The following is a 17,543-nucleotide window of genomic DNA, read 5'->3' on the forward strand; positions in this document are numbered from 1 at the left end:
GCAGGACAAGCCCAAACCCCCCCCCATTCCGCCCCCAATCCCGGGGGCTTCCTCCTCCGCCTGCCCAGCGCCAGGCTGCCAACTCCTGCCGAGCCGCGCAAGTGGCGCGGCGGGAGCGCGAGGCTCTTCCCCCCCCACACACACACGGGGGCCACACAAACGCGCGCGGGCTGCAGCGGGGCTAAGCGGAGCCCGGCGCCGTAGAGCCGCGAGCAGCAGAAGGGAGGGAGAGCAACAGGCTGGGCGGGGGCCGCCGAGGCTGTATCACCGCGCTGGGCTGACGGGGGAGGGGGTTGTGGTTTTTCTCAGGGCATCGCAGAGTTTTCACATTTGGAAACAGCCCCCAACTCCTCGCTCCTCCCCTGGAAACAAGCACGATTTTCAAATGGGGGGGGGGGTTCCAAGCCGCGCGCCTCCCTGCCCCTCTGCTTCCTTCTGCTCCCTCGTTACACAAGTCCTGTGCATGGAGGACAAAGCCCCCGCGCCAGGCACCGGCCCCAGGAGCGTGTGCAGCCTCCAGCCCCCAGGTGCACCCGGCGCCAGCTTGCTACTGCTGCTGCTGCTGTTGCTGTGCATGGCTTTAAGGCCGTTGCTCTGGGGAGGGGGCGGCTGAGTGGAGTCTTTCGCTGCAAACATGCACATCTAGCAATGATGAGTGCTCCAGGCCTGCTGTAAAGCTCTGTGTTTATTGTTGTCCCCGTCCCTCCCCTGCCCCCTTTGCCCAGGTTGGAGGAGGGTTTAAAGGCAGGTGCGTTGAGGCTGCTCGCCATGTCCAGATCCGGGGACAGGACCTCCACCTTCGACCCCAGCCACAGCGACAACCTGCTGCATGGCCTCAACCTGCTGTGGAGGAAGCAGCTCTTCTGCGACGTGACTCTGACGGCCCAGGGCCAGCAGTTCCACTGCCACAAGGCCGTGCTGGCCTCCTGCTCCCAGTACTTCCGATCCCTCTTCTCCAGCAGCGGCGGTGGCGGGCACCCCCAACCCCTGGCGCTGGGGCCGGGCGCTCAGGACGGGCTGGGCCTGGGGGGACCCCCCAAGGAGCAGCAGCAGGAGGAGCCAGGCACCCCTTCTTCCTCCCCAGAGGACAAGCTGCTGGCCAGCCCCAGAGCCATCAACAACCTGGTGTTGCAAGGCTGCTCGTCCATCGGGCTGCGCCTGGTGCTGGAGTACCTGTACACGGCCAACGTGACCCTGTCCCTGGACACGGTGGAGGAGGTGCTGTCGGTCAGCAAGATCCTGCACATCCCGCAGGTCACCAAGCTGTGCGTGCAGTTCCTCAACGACCAGATCTCGGTGCAGAACTACAAGCAGGTGTGCAAGATCGCCGCCCTGCACGGCCTGGAGGAGACCAAGAAGCTGGCCAACAAGTACCTGGTGGAGGACGTGCTGCTGCTCAACTTCGAGGAGATGCGCGCCCTGCTCGACTCGCTGCCTCCCCCTGTGGAATCGGAGCTGGCGCTCTTCCAAATGTCCGTGCTCTGGCTGGAGCACGACCGGGAGACCCGCATGCAATACGCCCCGGACCTCATGAAGCGCCTCCGCTTCGCCCTCATTCCGGCCCCGGAGCTGGTGGAGCGGGTCCAGTCGGTGGATTTCATGCGCACCGACCCTGTCTGCCAGAAGCTGCTGCTGGACGCCATGAACTACCACCTGATGCCCTTCAGGCAGCACTGCAGGCAGAGCCTGGCCAGCAGGTAAGGGGGGAGCTGAATGGAGGACAGTGGCTGGCAAGTGGGAGGGAGTGGGGGTGATTCAGCCGCAAACTTTAGTGATTTTCAATAAATGCCTGGAGGGGTAAAAGTTGAGTTCAACCTGAAAAGATCCAACAAAGGACGAGAGCTGGGGCGAGGAGCATGCAGAGGGGAGGAGGGAGCCCCCTCTCGCACACCCACTCACTGAGCTGCGGGTGGGGTGCAGACACAGCCACAGGTATCAGATATAAAACCCACAATCGCATCAGAGAAATACCAAGTGTATTACACCCCAAAGGAGCAAAAACGTGGGTAGTGTTGTTGATCCATTAGTTATGATCTGCGCGGTCAGTTTGATATGGAGTGATTGTGCTGTGCAGCTAACGTTTCTGGACGGTTTTGCTGTAGCCCGAGCTAGCTGTACCTCTTTGTAATATTTTAACCTACCTTCGCCTCCGGGAAAGGACTTTGGATAATGAAGTGTCATATCTCTTCAGTGTCATCTTGTTCAGTACAAATCAGACAAAGATGGAAACGAAGGATTGCAGTGCTACCCTTTCCCCCAGCCCTGCCAAACAAACTTTTCTTGTTCCCTCCCCTTTTCTCAGTGATCAGAGAAGTTGCTGATGCCGAAGTTGATGCTGATCTAATATCTGAGAGAATAACGCTTCTGTCTTTTCAAATCTCTCCATTAATTTAAGAAGCTAGGACACTGTTAACGGGAAACTGACTAGGGTAAAGAGAGGGAGGGGTAATTTCCCACTGCACACCACTGTCAGTGCTGGGTGGCTGGAAATACAGCAAAGTGGGAAAGATACTACGCTGTTTTCCAGACACTACAACACCGTATAGTTTGGTATATGTGTAACTATCCATTTACAAAACTGTTTTTAGAGGTGTGTATTGCAAACAGGATTACGATTTAGTAGCTGCCTCTTAAAATATAATGTGGGAAGAAGACTGTATGGGAAACAGGCATGGTTTACTAGCGTCAGTTTTAAATCCTATTAGGAGCTCCCTGGGCTGTTTGCATTAGGAGTTAGTATCTTGTGAGCTTCCCATCTTTCTGTTGTGGTAATCATCACAACTCCATAAGATATCACACCTAATCCATAGCATTAAAGTGTAAGTGTTAGATTTGACCGTGCATGTAAAGATTCATGACTTGAGAAGTTCTTGTAATTATTATAGACCATTTCCCCCCCAATTTTCTCTCTTTAAAAAAGGGGATGCATCTTCAATACAATACATTTTAAACTATAATACATATACTTAAATCCCATTAATTGATTTTTGTAAGAATAATTGCAGTCATACTTGTTCTGATATTATTGATGTTCAGATAAATTACATATTATGCATCAAAACTTGTGACTTCATAATGTTTATATCTATGACATGTCAGTTATTTTTGTGTTAATGAGGTAATGAATCGTGATGTAGAAGATTGACAATGTGAGGTTAGTGTCAGGAGGTGAAAGCATACCATATAGTTTAATGAGTAGTTAGTAAATGGAAACTAAATTAAAAGGATATTTGAAGGGTTTAATTTTTCTTCTCTTACAATAGGCATGTACTTCATTTTGTTCAAAAAATGAAATGATATAAAGCAAATGTGGAGACACAGTATTACAAAAATCAATGCATGTTTAGAAGATTTTGCTCTGCATTATAACTATTATTAATATTAAGTGGGCTATTATTAATACCTGGTATTAATAGGAAAGAGTGGTATAATATTAAGATTTTAAATGACATGATATTTTACTGTTAATGCAGAATATTTTTTGAAAATCTAATTTTAATATGTACCCAGATGATTTAGCTTTAGAAATACTATAACTGCCTTCCTTTATTATCTCTGTTTTAGGGTTTTGTTTGCACCCATCACCAAAGTATCTAAATGATTCCTATTGCTAGATACTGGAATAAAAATGAATACAAACATTTGCAGCAAAAAGTATTTCTGGTAAATATCCTTAGATTTCAACATTCAGAACAGTTGACAAAATGCAAAATCCACTACCTGTTTCAGTCTAGATTCTGCACACCACCCTGGGGCATGCTGGGGCTCATGTCCTGGTGGATTGCTGAGATACCAGGCTGTTTGGTTCAGTGAAGATACCTTCCAGCTTCACTGGTCCATATCATTTGAAGGATATGTAGTGGTGTTCTGACCACTGAATGCTTACAAGTGTCATGGATGCTGTAAGAATCTGATACTCCTGCTGCTGGAAGCAGTCTTTTCCTTTAAGCAGGAAAGTACATAAAGGATTGTACTTAATAGACTTAAATTGGCTCCTAAATGGCAGTTGTTTAATTGGCTAAGAGAGACTAAGAAAATCATATTTTAATTTCGAATAAGTCTGGGTATTGTTGAAAATATTCCAGACATCCCTTTATTAACTTTAAAAGGTGAATAACACACTGTCACCTTCTCAACTTTAACATACGTGTAGAAACAGTGTTGTAACTAGCTTCTGTTTTGTTTTGAGCATCACAAGTGGTAGGTCAAAAACATTTTAAATCTAATTTTACAAACATACATACAATCTTCCATGAAGTGTTAAAATATTAAAGTACCAAAACAAACTAGGATACAGAATGCATTTTGTGTATTTTCATATTTGGGTCTAGATTGCAGAGCACAGAATTGATAATACTCATTCAAGATCCATTGTTGTGTCTTGATGATCTTAAGGTCACCTCATTGTTCCATCAGATTGTACTAATCCGCACTTGCCTTTAAAAATCCAGATCCCTCTCTCTTAGCTATACTGGCTCTGAAGTTCTGACAAGAGTGAAAACTTATCTACTTACTTTACTGACTAAATATGACTCAGAATACATACAAAACATTGGTCTATTGAGTAAGAAGTACTGTTTTACCTAGTGAAATGAAAGAAATAAATAAAGGCAAACTTATACACCTATCCAGACAAGCTTTTGCTGTCTGCTATGTATATATTTGCTAAAACTATGATCTCTGATAGGCTTAACATTCAGTAAAAATGTTATTTTTAAGAAAAAAGATATGGCAACATTTTCTGGAATTATGAATTTGAAAAATAATATCTAAAAATTACTGAACAGTAAAATAAATGGATGAAAAGAAATATTTGTAGGATTGTCAAAGTTCACTATTGGTTTCCTGGGAGCAATAAAAACCTTAATAGATTAGAACTTCAAAAAAATAATAAAAGATTATTCAAAAAGGATTCATGGGTCTTTAAGAGATAAGCTACTCCCTGTGTACACTAAAGTTTTTAATCACTGAGAAGTAAACAGCACAGTGACATAGACATCTGCTTGGTAAGCATAGAAGAAATTGAGAAGATCTCACACACAAACTAAAAATTCACCTGATAACTTTCTTCCTTACTTAAAACAATACCTTTGTCTCTAATGTACTACTTGAAAATTATAGCACACAACTACTTTGGGATTTGACCTACTCACATTTCTTAAATTCTCACCAAGTAGGAAGAGTAAATATCAGAAAGCTTAACATATGGTTGTTTTGCTTTCAAAAGTAGCTACATAAAAATGGTACCATCTTACTTAGTAGAGATGTCCATTGAATGTGTTCTGAGACATATCTATTTACTTTACTGCCTAAAATAAGTTTTCACTCTTTTCAGCACTGCAGAGCCAATATAGCTATGGGAAAGGGAACTGGATTTTATTCTGGCTCATTCAGAAGGAACAGAATTATTTACTGAGTTCCAAATGCAAAATCTGTATTGTTGCTGATGCGTGAGCTAGAAAGAGTCCAGTTTGACTTTCATGTTGGATTTTCAGGAGTCTCAGTTAGTATAAGAAAACAGATTTCCACGTATAAACCAAGCAGATTCTTTCTGGAAACCACAGAGACAATAAAGATGGAACCCCATAATGACTTTTTTTTGTAAAGTTACCTTTCAGACTACAACTAAACTGTAATTTTTAAGAAAGTTTAAGAGTAATTTTCCCATTAAACATAGTGGTATGCTAGCGGTTTGATCCTTCATGGTGCTGAATAATTGGGCTCTGATTCAGCAGAGCACTTAAGCACATACTTAACTTTATTCTGATATCCCTTTTACTAATTTTGCACTGGTCACTTCTTTGATTTCTTTGCTCCTGATATAGACCCTGGTTCAGGTAGGTACTTAACTATATGCCCAGTGGGATCACTCACATGCTTAAAGTTAGTCACATAGGAGAAATTTTGGATCCACCGAAGTCAATGGGAATTTCACCATTGGCTTTTCTTACCGAATCAGGGCCTTACTCTGGCATAAGTGAGAGCAAAATCAAGCCAACTCTTTTTTCTGGAACTATGTGTATATGTGTGTTTGTACCATATGATAAAGAGGATAGTACGTAGGTTGCTGTAATAATCTCTATACAAATATCCAGAGGTCTGGTAATACAGGGCCCAGTTTTCTGCCACTGAAATCAGTGGAAAGACTCACATTGATTTTAGTGGAATTGGATCATGGCTTTCCATTGACTTCAGTAGGCTTTGGATCAGGCCTTACGTGCCTGAATTAATATCTGTAAATTGTACCTGCAACAGGACTCTCTCAACTGAGCTGCCGAATAGAGACTGACATTGGAGGCTGCAGGGAAATGAACCAAAGAACTGTAGTCAGTTTAATCCTAATTAGTTTCAGTTGCCTTATGTGCATCCATTTGTGCATCCAAAGTGTAAGCATAGGTATGTTAATATATCCAAGACAGAGAGGGAGGATTAAATATCTGACCATTGTGGAAGGGGATACTGAGACTCCAGCAGGACTGCTACTTAAACAGTAGGTCAGGACAATTCTTCAGTGGGATCCTTATTAGACAGATGAGATGATGAAATGCTTCACAACTACAGTGGGGTTAAGTGCTATCCAGTTTCTAGGCCCAACTGTACTGTGAGCAAGGAGAAACACATCATCTCCTACAGCATTCCAAGGACTGTTTTGATGGTCTCCAGTGTGTGGACCATCAACGAAGTATAGGCTATTTATTTTTAAAAAGCCCTTTTCTGAATCTCTGATCAAGTCCTCTACTAAAGAGAGTTTTTAACCAGATCCTCTGATCCCATTATTTTAGCAGAAAAATAAAGTATCTCCCTGGGAAGGCGCTAATGAGAGTGGAAATCTCTTCACAGGGTTACTTCTCAGTCATTCAGTCTGGAAGGGCTGGATGTGCCTTTACCCTCTACCACATGAAACCTGCTGTGGGGCCCGCTCACAAACTTTGAGGATTCTTAGGAGGTCCACCTGAGTCATTCAGTGAGGCCTTCTTCCCATAGTGACCCATTCCTTGAGAACACTGCTCTAATTGCAGTTGCCCCAGAAATTCACCTAAAGGAGGAGCCCCATCAGTGAGGAGGCTTCGTGGAACAAGCAGAGGCAGGCTGTATTATCTTTTACATGTTAGTACTATGGAGCCAGAGGGAGGAGGATGTGCATGTTCCCCAGCCGTACTGGTGTTCTGAGTGGGATTGCCCACCCCCAATCCATTCTTCTGCTGCCCTTTCCCCAACATGCATCCCGATCCCCTGGAGGGCAGAGGTAAGGATGGCTGAACGAGGATAGCCTCATGCACATGTTTACTTCTGCCCATGGATCTTGAAGGCAGAGAAGTTTCTCAATGGAGGAAGGAGAACGCTGAAATTCTGAATCTGTAATTACTGGCTATTGTAAATGAAAGGTCTGCCTCAGTAGAATCATTCAATTCTGTATTCAGAAGAGTGATAACCAACCTGGATATTTCTGAGGAAAAGCTGAAGATAGAAAATAAAATCAACAGCTAATGTTTGTCCCCAAGAAAGAGATCTGAGTTCTGTTAAACACACATTGAGGGAAAATCCCAATAAAAATAAGATCACTATTTGATAGTTCAGGTAAGTCTTAGAAAATGCAGCGAAGTCCCTCTCTATCCCAAAAAGTGAATGCAGCTTCATCTCTGACAAAGGCCATGTTTATTATTGCACAACAAGATGTCTTCTCAAAAGAAGAAATATATGGGAAGTTAGTGGGGCCCCTTAGGAGAAATTTTGGGCTGGAGTCCACTGTAGAAGTGGTTGGGAATTTTTCAGCAAAATGGTTTTTTCTCTGGAAAATGCTAATTTGTTGAAACCAAAACTTTTTGCAGGAATGGGTTAGTTTCAATTAATTCCTCTACTCAGAAATCCACTCCACTCCACTTAAAATCAAAATAAAATGTTTTGATAGTCTCTAAACAAAGATTTCAAAATGATCAAAATGACTTTTTGTCCATATTCAGGGTGGGAACAATTTTGAAATCTGTCTGATAAACCATTTCCCTTCTAGCTCTACTCATCACTGGCTTTGCCATCCAGCTCCTACTTAGTGTAACAAAATAAAATATATAGAAGTTTCAAAGGACAGGAAGTTAAAATCTATCATCCAAAATACTTTTTGGCATCATTTTTCATAGCTGAGATAATCACTGGCTCCTGAAACTTCCCTTAAGGACCATGGCACCCAGTATTGTTGCTCGTAGATATCTCTTGCTGTGTCCTTGGAAGGCAGACAGCCAACTTTGAAGAACTATTATCACCTGCCAAGTTTGAAAGAAGCAGACTGTTCAGGGAGAAGCTGGGAAAAGTAGAAGCTGATGCAGCAGACAAAAAAATATAAATAAATAAAAATGTCTTTTCTTCAGAAACCCAAGAGGAAAAGAAGATAACCAATCTTAAAGGAACAGACAGCTCCTTTAGAGCTCCTGTGGGACTCAGGGAGAAATTTTAGAAAGAATTCAGGATACAAAAGAAACATGTTTAGGAACAGAGGCAATGGAGGGGACAAATCAAGCCAAGATCACGTCTACTGAGATAACAGCAGCAATTCTCATTTCCTAAGCCCAGCTTCCTAATGAAAAGGAAGCACAGATAGCAGGAAAGAATAAATTGAGGTAGAGTACGCCATACAGCCACATACTGTTACGGACCAGGCTGTAGTCAGTCTTACCTAATGATCAGGGCAGGAGGGTGGCCTAATGGGGCAGAGGTGACCAGGCCTAGTGGCAAATCAGGAGCTGAGATACCAAGTCCAGGTAGTGAACCATTGTCAAGAGCCAGGAATCAGAAGTCAAGCGTCAGAACCAGATTATTAGCTGGAGCAGAAATCTGGAACTCTGAGCCAGGGGGAGAAAACCAGGGGTGAATCTAGGAACACAGTGCAGGAGCAGGGAAGGAGCTGAGAGTAGGGAGCAGGACTAGAAACATAGCTGCAGGCATGGAACACTATTAAGCAGCCAGGGACTCTCCCCTGCTGCAGGGTTTAAGGATGTGTCTGAAGGCAATGCTCTGGGTCTGGGTTCAGCTGTGGGGACCCTGACACATACTTCCAACATTGAAATCAAGCAAAGGCCCATATCATCAAGAAACTTAATAACATTCATAGATCTTTCAAAGGTCTACATGCCAATAAAACTGGCATGGAAGCTTTCTATTACTCACTTATCAAGCTAAACATTGTGAGTATAAGTTCATTCAATTGAGATCACATTGAGTGCCTCAGGGATTCATTGAGTTATTAGTAGACATGGTTGCAAAGCTCAGGTCTCAGTGAATTTACAAATACCTGTGCTTGGATGACTTTCTAGTGTGGATATAATCATAGGAGTATAGGAGCAAGTATAGGAAGCAACTAACTCTGCAGCAACAGAAATACAGAAACATGGATTCATAATAAATTTCCACAAAAAAAAGCTTGTTTCAACATAGTGACACAAGATGAGAGATGCCTTTGACAGAGGAAAGATTCAAGAAGATAAGTTTGGCTGGCTATTCACAATGGAACACGGGCAAAGAAAGCACATATTAGTGTCTCACTCAAGCTACAAGGAACAGTGGTTTCATGTATTGATATAACAAGCTTGGCAGGATTCCATATGTGATAGCTGCAGAGATTCTTTATGAAGAACTGGTACCAATCTCTAGTCAACATGAATAATAAGCTAGCAATGTAAGGAGACAGTGATGAAAAGGATATTATTGGATGTTCCTCCAAGAGAAACAGTAATAATGGAGGACAACCTTCAAGGATAGCAGCCCATACTTAGTCCATATAACAACACAGGGGATCTAACCACCAAATAAGAAGATATTCAATCTGAGTATCCTGGAACTAAGAACAGAGAAGACTGCTATCTTAACTTTTCAGAATAAACTCAGAAACCATCACATGTTAGTAACAACATGAAACCAAGTAAAAAAGTCTGAAAGGTACTCTGGGTCACCTCAGGAATCATTAGTCTTAATAGCGTGGGTGGAAATTCCCTTGACAATCATATAGGCAATGTACATAAAAGGAAACAAACATAAAAAAAGCATAGTGGTTAGCAGGCAACCTCATCAACAGTCACCATAGTGCTTTAATCATGAAATCTTCAATCATATTTCTCATTGATACAGTCAGCCTCAAGCTAGACATCTGCTTCCAAGGTCAATCACAAGACAGAGATTAAAAAAATGTTCTAGGAATGAGTATCTTATTTATTTATGAAGTACTTATCCAGTGCTCTGTGTGCTGGACAAAAATTACAACATTTCAATAGATCAAGAGGATCACAAACAGACATCAATCCCCACAACAGGTCACTCCCCCAACTTGTTAACTTCCCCCAACCTCTACCTAACGTCATACACCATTTCCTGTCCCAGATCCCCAACCCCTCAAATAGTCTGCATGTTAATCCCCAATCATCCCTTCCTCTCCTTAGAAAATGAATGGGGAAAAAAGTTATTTCCTGGAGTCACCAAATGAAGGCTTAGACAGATGTAGCTATTAATTCTACTACAGTATATACATTGTCTCTGGGTACTGTGCTAAGCAGACCTATACAGAGAATAAAAACAGAAAGAGTATATGCCATCTGCATGGCATCAAACTGAATGAGAAGACTCAGTCAGTTCCTCACAGGTGCCGCCTCCTAAGGAAAGGAATATGTTGGGAAAAAAAGTTGTTCTAACCAAATCATTTCTAGGATATTGTTATGTAGGCAACCTTTAGAGCACACTCCAGGATTTGGCTAAAATTCATATATTGGCATTGAGACAAGAACTGTGACCATAAGAAAAAAATATTCCCCATATCCCAGGCTTCCTACAGAAGGGTGTGTCCTTAGGGCATACTTTGAGTACTCTAAAAGTTTAGACCCTTGTTCTGCTAGTTGAAGAAGAGCTCTGTGTAGCTACAAAGCTTGTCTATCTTACCAACAGAAGTTAGTCCAATAAAAGATATTACCTCGCCCACCTTGTCTCTCAGTTATATTAGGGTCAGATAAAAGATCCCAGATACGTATACTTCCCCAACTGGTATCTGAATCTAATAAAGGCTATCCAGAAATTTGTGTCCAAACCAAAACTTAAATTTGGTGTTCCAAACTGTCAGTAAGCCCACATTTGCACCTCTGTATCCTGGTATCTTCTGTCTGTTAAATGAATGTTTCTAGTTATGGTTACCTGTGAAATGAGAGGGTCTTAGAAGCCCTTATATTGCACTCCTACAGCATTAAGGTAGTTCTTAAAACATCCCTGCCACTTACGTCCAACGTCAGTTTACCAGCCACAAGAGACTATCTTCCCAAATTTCAGGCCTAAACCAGAGCATGAAAAAGGAAAGCTGTGATTTAAACGTGCTGTGAAAAAAGTTCTCAAAGTGCCCATAAAGAGTAAAAAGAGATTGATGAAGCCTCAGAACTTATTTTGTCTTTCCATCTAAACTGCAGAAAACAAAAAGCATCAAAATAAACAATCTTCAGGTGGCTCATATTTTGCATTAAAAGAGGCTGTACAGAACTTTGCAAGGTGGTTCTTTACAGATTTATTGCAAATTCTGCAAGACCAATACCCTCAACCTGGGCCAAGAGGATGGCCACAGCAGCAGAAGAGATTTGCAGTGCAGCAATCTGATTCTCTGTTCAGCCCTTGGTTAGGCATTATGAACTGGCCACTGTTCCATTCAGATGCATCTTTTGGGGAAAAAAGTTTTCCAAGAACTGTCATGGACACTGTGGGCCAAACTAATCCCTGGGCGACTTCATTTAAACTAATGGACTAACACCAGGGCTGAATGAGGCTGTATATTTAAATGTATTTTTAACTTTTAGGTCAAATCTAAGCCTTAAAATAATTGTTTATACTGGTTCATTCTGCCAGTATCATTTTCTTAGGACTCTTATTATTTTGAACAGTGCTAGGTTGGCCTATATAGGTCCCATTCAGCAAAGTACTTAATTTACTTCATTGGTATTTAAACATGTTCATAAAGATCATGGCTTACTGAACTGGGGTCACATTTTTATCTACTAATTTCTGTTCTTTGATTAACATAAGCACCAATCTGGATCCCCCCTAAAATGCAGTTTTCTTCATTACTTTTAATAGCATACGCAATATGTGTAAAGAGTTAATAGATTGATATTTCTGTATTTTATTCCAATCTATTCTTTAAACATTAATTAATATGATGTTTTCTTACTCAGTTTGAAATCTTTCAGACCTGGAATAGGTGGGGTTTTCCTTCCTTCCCCAACAGAGAGAATTCTGAACTGCTATCAGTAGCTACAGAGATGAGGAAAGCCCAGCAGAGGGTGGTTAATCAGAAAAAATAAATCAGCAAGGAAGATATTTTCTCTGGTATTGTTTTTACTTTAACATGGAGAGGCAGGACTGAATAATTGCTTTAGATAGGGACTGGGTGTCAGGACTTCTGAGTTCTGTGCCTGTCTCTACCACTGACTCACTGCATAACCATGAGCAAGTCACTTAGACTATATTTATTTTACACATGACTGGCAGGGCAGCCTGTAGGATATGTAAAAGCAGCAAAGAATCCTGTGGCACCTTATAGACTAACAGACGTTTTGCAGCATGAGCTTTCGTGGGTGAATACCCACTTCTTCGGATGCATCCGAAGAAGTGGGTATTCACCCACGAAAGCTCATGCTGCAAAACGTCTGTTAGTCTATAAGGTGCCACAGGATTCTTTGCTGCTTCTACAGAACCAGACTAACACGGCTACCCCTCTGATACTGTAGGATATGTGTAACTTCATGCCGTTGTGAAAAGCAAGAAGTGTCCACAGTGCGGTGGATAGCTACACGCGTCAGTGAAATACTTAGGCATCAGGGAAAGGCTTCAGTAGCTCCCTGCTGCCAACATCTTTCATTGCAGCAAGGAAAGGGTCTGGCACAGGGGGTACTGGGGAACCCCCCCTGCCAAAGCATTTCACTGCTGCCAGAGTCTTTACTTGCATCAGGGAAAGGCTCAATAGCAGGGAGCAGCTGCCTGAGTCTTTCTCCCTGTCTTCCTCCTGCCACAGCCTTTCCCTGTTGGTGAAGTCTGTTCCTGCAGACCGAAAAGGTTCCAGCAGCAAGGAGGCAGCAGGACACTACAATGCTATTTTTAGCAGTGGAGATGGGGAAGTATGGCTTAGTTGAGCCATGCAGGGTATGTACTCATGTACATACCCACACCCATCAGGCGTGTCTTCATTGTACTCGCCTAAGCTGTGCGTCACCGGCTCCACTGCAGTTATACCTGTGCTAGGGTGGCTATACTTGTGTACAGAACATGCCGCCAAAAGAAGAATGCCATGTAGGCATGCCTTTGGGCTAAAATTTTCAATCTGTGAACGTAAAGTTAGCATAGACTTCTAAATAAGTGGCCAGGTTTTCAGAGATGCTGAGCACTTGCAGCTTCCTTTGAAGTCAGTAGGAGTTGTGGGAATTCAGCATCTTTGAAAATCATGCCACTCATATAGGTGTTTAAATATACAGGTTTTTGTGCCTGACTTGAGACATCCAAGTTTTAAAATTTTGGCCTTAAAAATACCTTTGCTTCACTTTACATACCCTGAAATAGGTAAAATAAATTCCACATGGCTTGGGGTTCTCTGAGGCTTAATTAAAGTTTATTAAGTGTTTTGAGATTTTCATATCAAAGCAGCTATAATAATATAATTATAAAATAATAATAATAATTAACAGGAGTATGTGTCTGCATCAGGGAGAATAGACCCCTTGGAGCTTGGGTATCAAAAACCGTTTATAGGAAAAGATACTTAGAGTAGCATATATCAGCTTTTAATACTACACAAGTATGCCTGCTACAGTCAACAACATTTCAACCTCCCCAGGTTCGGATCTACTAGTATTAACCGAGTATCAGGGAATATAAATAGCCATATTAGTGTGAATGTGAATCATGATCCTATTAATATGTCATGTGACATACAATGCTATGAAATATAGAATATAAAAAGAAAGGGTTTCAGTTGTAATCTGAAGTGTTTCAGATGATAATTGCATATTACCAAAATAACAAATAAGTAGTAATGTAATAGGGAAAATATCTCTCCTAGGGTTCTGCTAGCAAATCACATGAGCTTTAGACTATGCTTTTATCATACTGTTTTTATTTCATTTACATTCATGTTTGAAAATAGATTACTGCCTATGAACTGTGAGATTTTTCACGTGTCATGTTTTAATATGTGCGTATAGGTTAACATTCTGCTGTAATACTATTACTGGATATAATATCAAACATGGATATAGTATGATCTAGTAAATAAAAATACATATTTCAAAACCTAGAATAGATGCATTTACTCCAAAGATCAGAAAAGCACCTTTGAATCTACTCTACCAACCCAATAAAACATGCTTTATAAAGAAATATAGACACTTGTATTTACCCAATACATTGGAATGTTTCTGAACATAAATCAATTAAATAGTGCATATTTTAGATAAAAAACATATAGTAATTATCTGGAAGATCCAGATGCTTTTCCTCAAAATGATCCTGGCTATTGAATTCATATGAACTTTTATAAAACTATTCTTATTTACCTCATCGACTAAAACATTTAAAAAATAAATATTTCTTTTATAGATGTGTCACTCCCTCTTCAGGATACTGTAAATATACAAATTGGGTTTCGTTTAAATAAAATTGAGGGTGGATTGCATGCTGCCAAAGTCTTGAAATTCAAAGTTAAGTCTGACATTCCATTTTGCACCTTAGCCATTAAGCCTTATTTGTTCATTGGTTTTTCACTATGCTGTGAGGAGAAACGGGTTTATTAGATGAAAGCTGAAAACTGAAATATGCTTCTTTATCAACTAGATCTTAGAAGAGCATTCAAATTTTTATAATACAAGTAGAATTGATTGTGATATAACTATAACATATAACACAAGAGGGTTGGAATAAACAATTTATTCTCTATCATTAGGGATGATCATGCGTAACTAACATGTCTCCAGTTTGCTGTGCCTCTAGTTACATATGCAGTCACAAAAAAAGAGTTTTGCATTCACTTATGTTGCATATTTTCTATCTACCATGCTTTCATTAAAAGTCTTTATTTGGAAGAACTGAACATCTCAGGGAATTGGTAACATATATGGAAGCTTTGACAGCTAAGTCATAGTTTGAATCTGGTCCCTTCTGGCAATAACTGTGAGCCAATTTCTGATCTCACTTACATGTGGAGTCTAGTAGACTGGTAACAGCCATCATTTGACAATAAATAGAAGTTTTGGTGCATAGGCCAAAGACTGAATTGTCCATGAATGACTCCCTCCAAATCAGGGTTCAAGCACATTGGTATGAAAGTGGAGAATCTTGCTCTGTCACTGTCCATGCTGTATAAATTCTGTTGGTTTCCATTTCCTGTGCTGTCAATTTGACAACTTACAAAAGCCTTAAATTAATTTAAGAATAAATAAAGCTATCTGTTATAGCATTTCCCCTGTCTGTCTTTCTGAAATGTTGTCGTATTTCCCAAATATCTAGAACTATAATTGTACTCTATGTAGCAACATCTCACAGTACCATCCAAAAGGATTGCTTCCTAAGCTTAATGTGGATGGAATCTCCCATTGTACATTCTCCCTCTGATTAAAATCAGATGGGATAGCACATATCTAAAGGCAACCAATATTGAAAGAAAATCAAAATCAAATCAAAACTTGCTAGAGTTTATTTTGCACAGTTTTTTAATGGGATACAGTATGAACATAAATGTAAATTAGTCTGTCAGACAGTCACAGTCTTGCCAAATAATAATGTAAACTGTATTTTAAAAAAACAGTCTATGGACATCAGTGATAAGGCTCCCTCTACTGGAGTGTATTACTAATAATGAAGTTTCTATGCACAGAGTTCCCCCTGTTGATGTGAGTACACAATTTAGTGATAATGGAGCTTGATTAATGGAGTTCTCTGGCTTTCCTTGCAAGAAATGTTCATTAAAAATATCTAAATTAGTGCCAATAACATCATTCTGCTCAACAAAGCAGTGGTGTGTAGCACGGGTGTATTATGGCAAACATGCTGTCCCTTATGGACAATAAATAGTATGGATGTATTTAAAAATGCTGTATCAACATCATATATAGAATGAATTGTTTTATCAGGGTTCTTTATTTATCATTTTCAGTCTTAGGGTGACTGATAGAAATTCAATTATATGTTAAGTGACTATTAAAGCATCAGGACTCATCTGGGGGTCTAGGACTTCCTTCCTCTCTTCATGTACAATTGTGCTAAATCCATTAATGTTGCAAAGAAATGTACGTTCATCAGGTATAGTGGTGGAGGCCAGGGTGCATATAACCGCTTTTACTGCATATGAGACATTGCAGTCCTATTCTTAAGAACTGCCAAGCAGATTGGGAATCACGGTCACGGTTAATAGCAGCGAATTGCCAGCTCTTGATGGGTGGGTAGTCACTCCTTTCAGTGGTTGCCCCCTGGGGGAGAAGGTAGAAAAACAGAGAGAGGGAATTAGAGTGACTTTGCACAGTCGAGCAGGTTCATGCCGCTGGATCAGTAGCAAGCATTGGCAGGGCTCCACTCTGGGGAGGCTCACAACAACATCACAGTCTCATTTTTACCAATTGGTGTTGCTATAGCCAGTGGTGCACAGGGGGAGAGCAAAGAAAATGGGGGGGTGCGGAGGAATGGAAAAGCAGGAGTCTGGGCTAAATTAAACAAACAAAAAAGTACTTGTAAGTTAGCGTTTAACCCATAACTGTTTGCCTGGTGCTACTAATTGTACTAAACTATAGTACTGGAAGTTCAGTGTGTGATTAAAGAGTTGGCTCACAAACTCTCTGCATAACCTTAATTTTTTCAAGGTTCTTTGAGTGTAGAATGGCTTATAATAACGATTTTGACTAATACGATTTTTGACATGCAACTTTAATGCTTAACCTTAGTACAACTCCAGAGCATTTCATGTGTATTCAGCTGTAAAGAGTGATGATTTAAAGGGATAATATAAGAAAAAGGTCGTTCTAGAATGAACCTCTAACAAATTGCATAAAGGAAGCTTATTATTCCATGAGTAGAGGGATATGCAGCTTTTCTGATCATTTTTCTGCTTGGTTCAAAAAATTGTTGAGACATGACTAGGGAAAGAAACACAAAAAATGAAATAGAAAACTGCAAGCAGTGAATATTCTTTTGATGGTTATGATTTTGTAGCCACTAAAAATACTCTACAATAATGTAATTATTCATCTTTTCTCTTGTTTTGGGTGAAGAATTCGCTCCAATAAGAAAATGCTGTTACTGGTCGGAGGATTGCCTCCCGGACCTGACCGGCTACCCAGCAATTTGGTTCAGTATTATGATGATGAAAAGAAGACATGGAAAATACTGACAAGTAAGTGGTTTATTTTTTGTAGAGTTGTCTTGATGAATCTAAAACCATGGTTAATTAAATTAGACATTTTATTGATTTGTTTCCCTTCAGAGATTTGTTTATGTATCACAAGAGGTTTCACAATGGAGCAATAAATTGAGATTGCAGAAGATGCTAA

At 40.8% G+C, this 17,543-nt stretch overlaps 1 protein-coding gene across 2 annotated transcripts in view; it reads left to right on the forward strand.

Moving 5' to 3' along the window:
* Positions 1-414: 414 nt before the first annotated feature.
* KLHL14 (kelch like family member 14) overlaps positions 415-17,543 on the forward strand; it is a 78,741-nt gene continuing 61,612 nt past the window's right edge. For both annotated transcript variants that reach the window (XM_045003229.1, XM_045003230.1), the window contains exons 1-2: positions 415-1,697; positions 17,265-17,386. In XM_045003229.1, coding sequence (XP_044859164.1) covers positions 769-1,697; positions 17,265-17,386 — 1,051 coding nt within the window. In that variant the 5' untranslated portion in view covers positions 415-768. The remainder of the gene's footprint in view (positions 1,698-17,264; positions 17,387-17,543) is intronic.

Source organism: Mauremys mutica, chromosome 2, assembly GCF_020497125.1.
Source record: "Mauremys mutica isolate MM-2020 ecotype Southern chromosome 2, ASM2049712v1, whole genome shotgun sequence".
Classification (NCBI taxonomy): Eukaryota; Metazoa; Chordata; order Testudines; family Geoemydidae; genus Mauremys; species Mauremys mutica.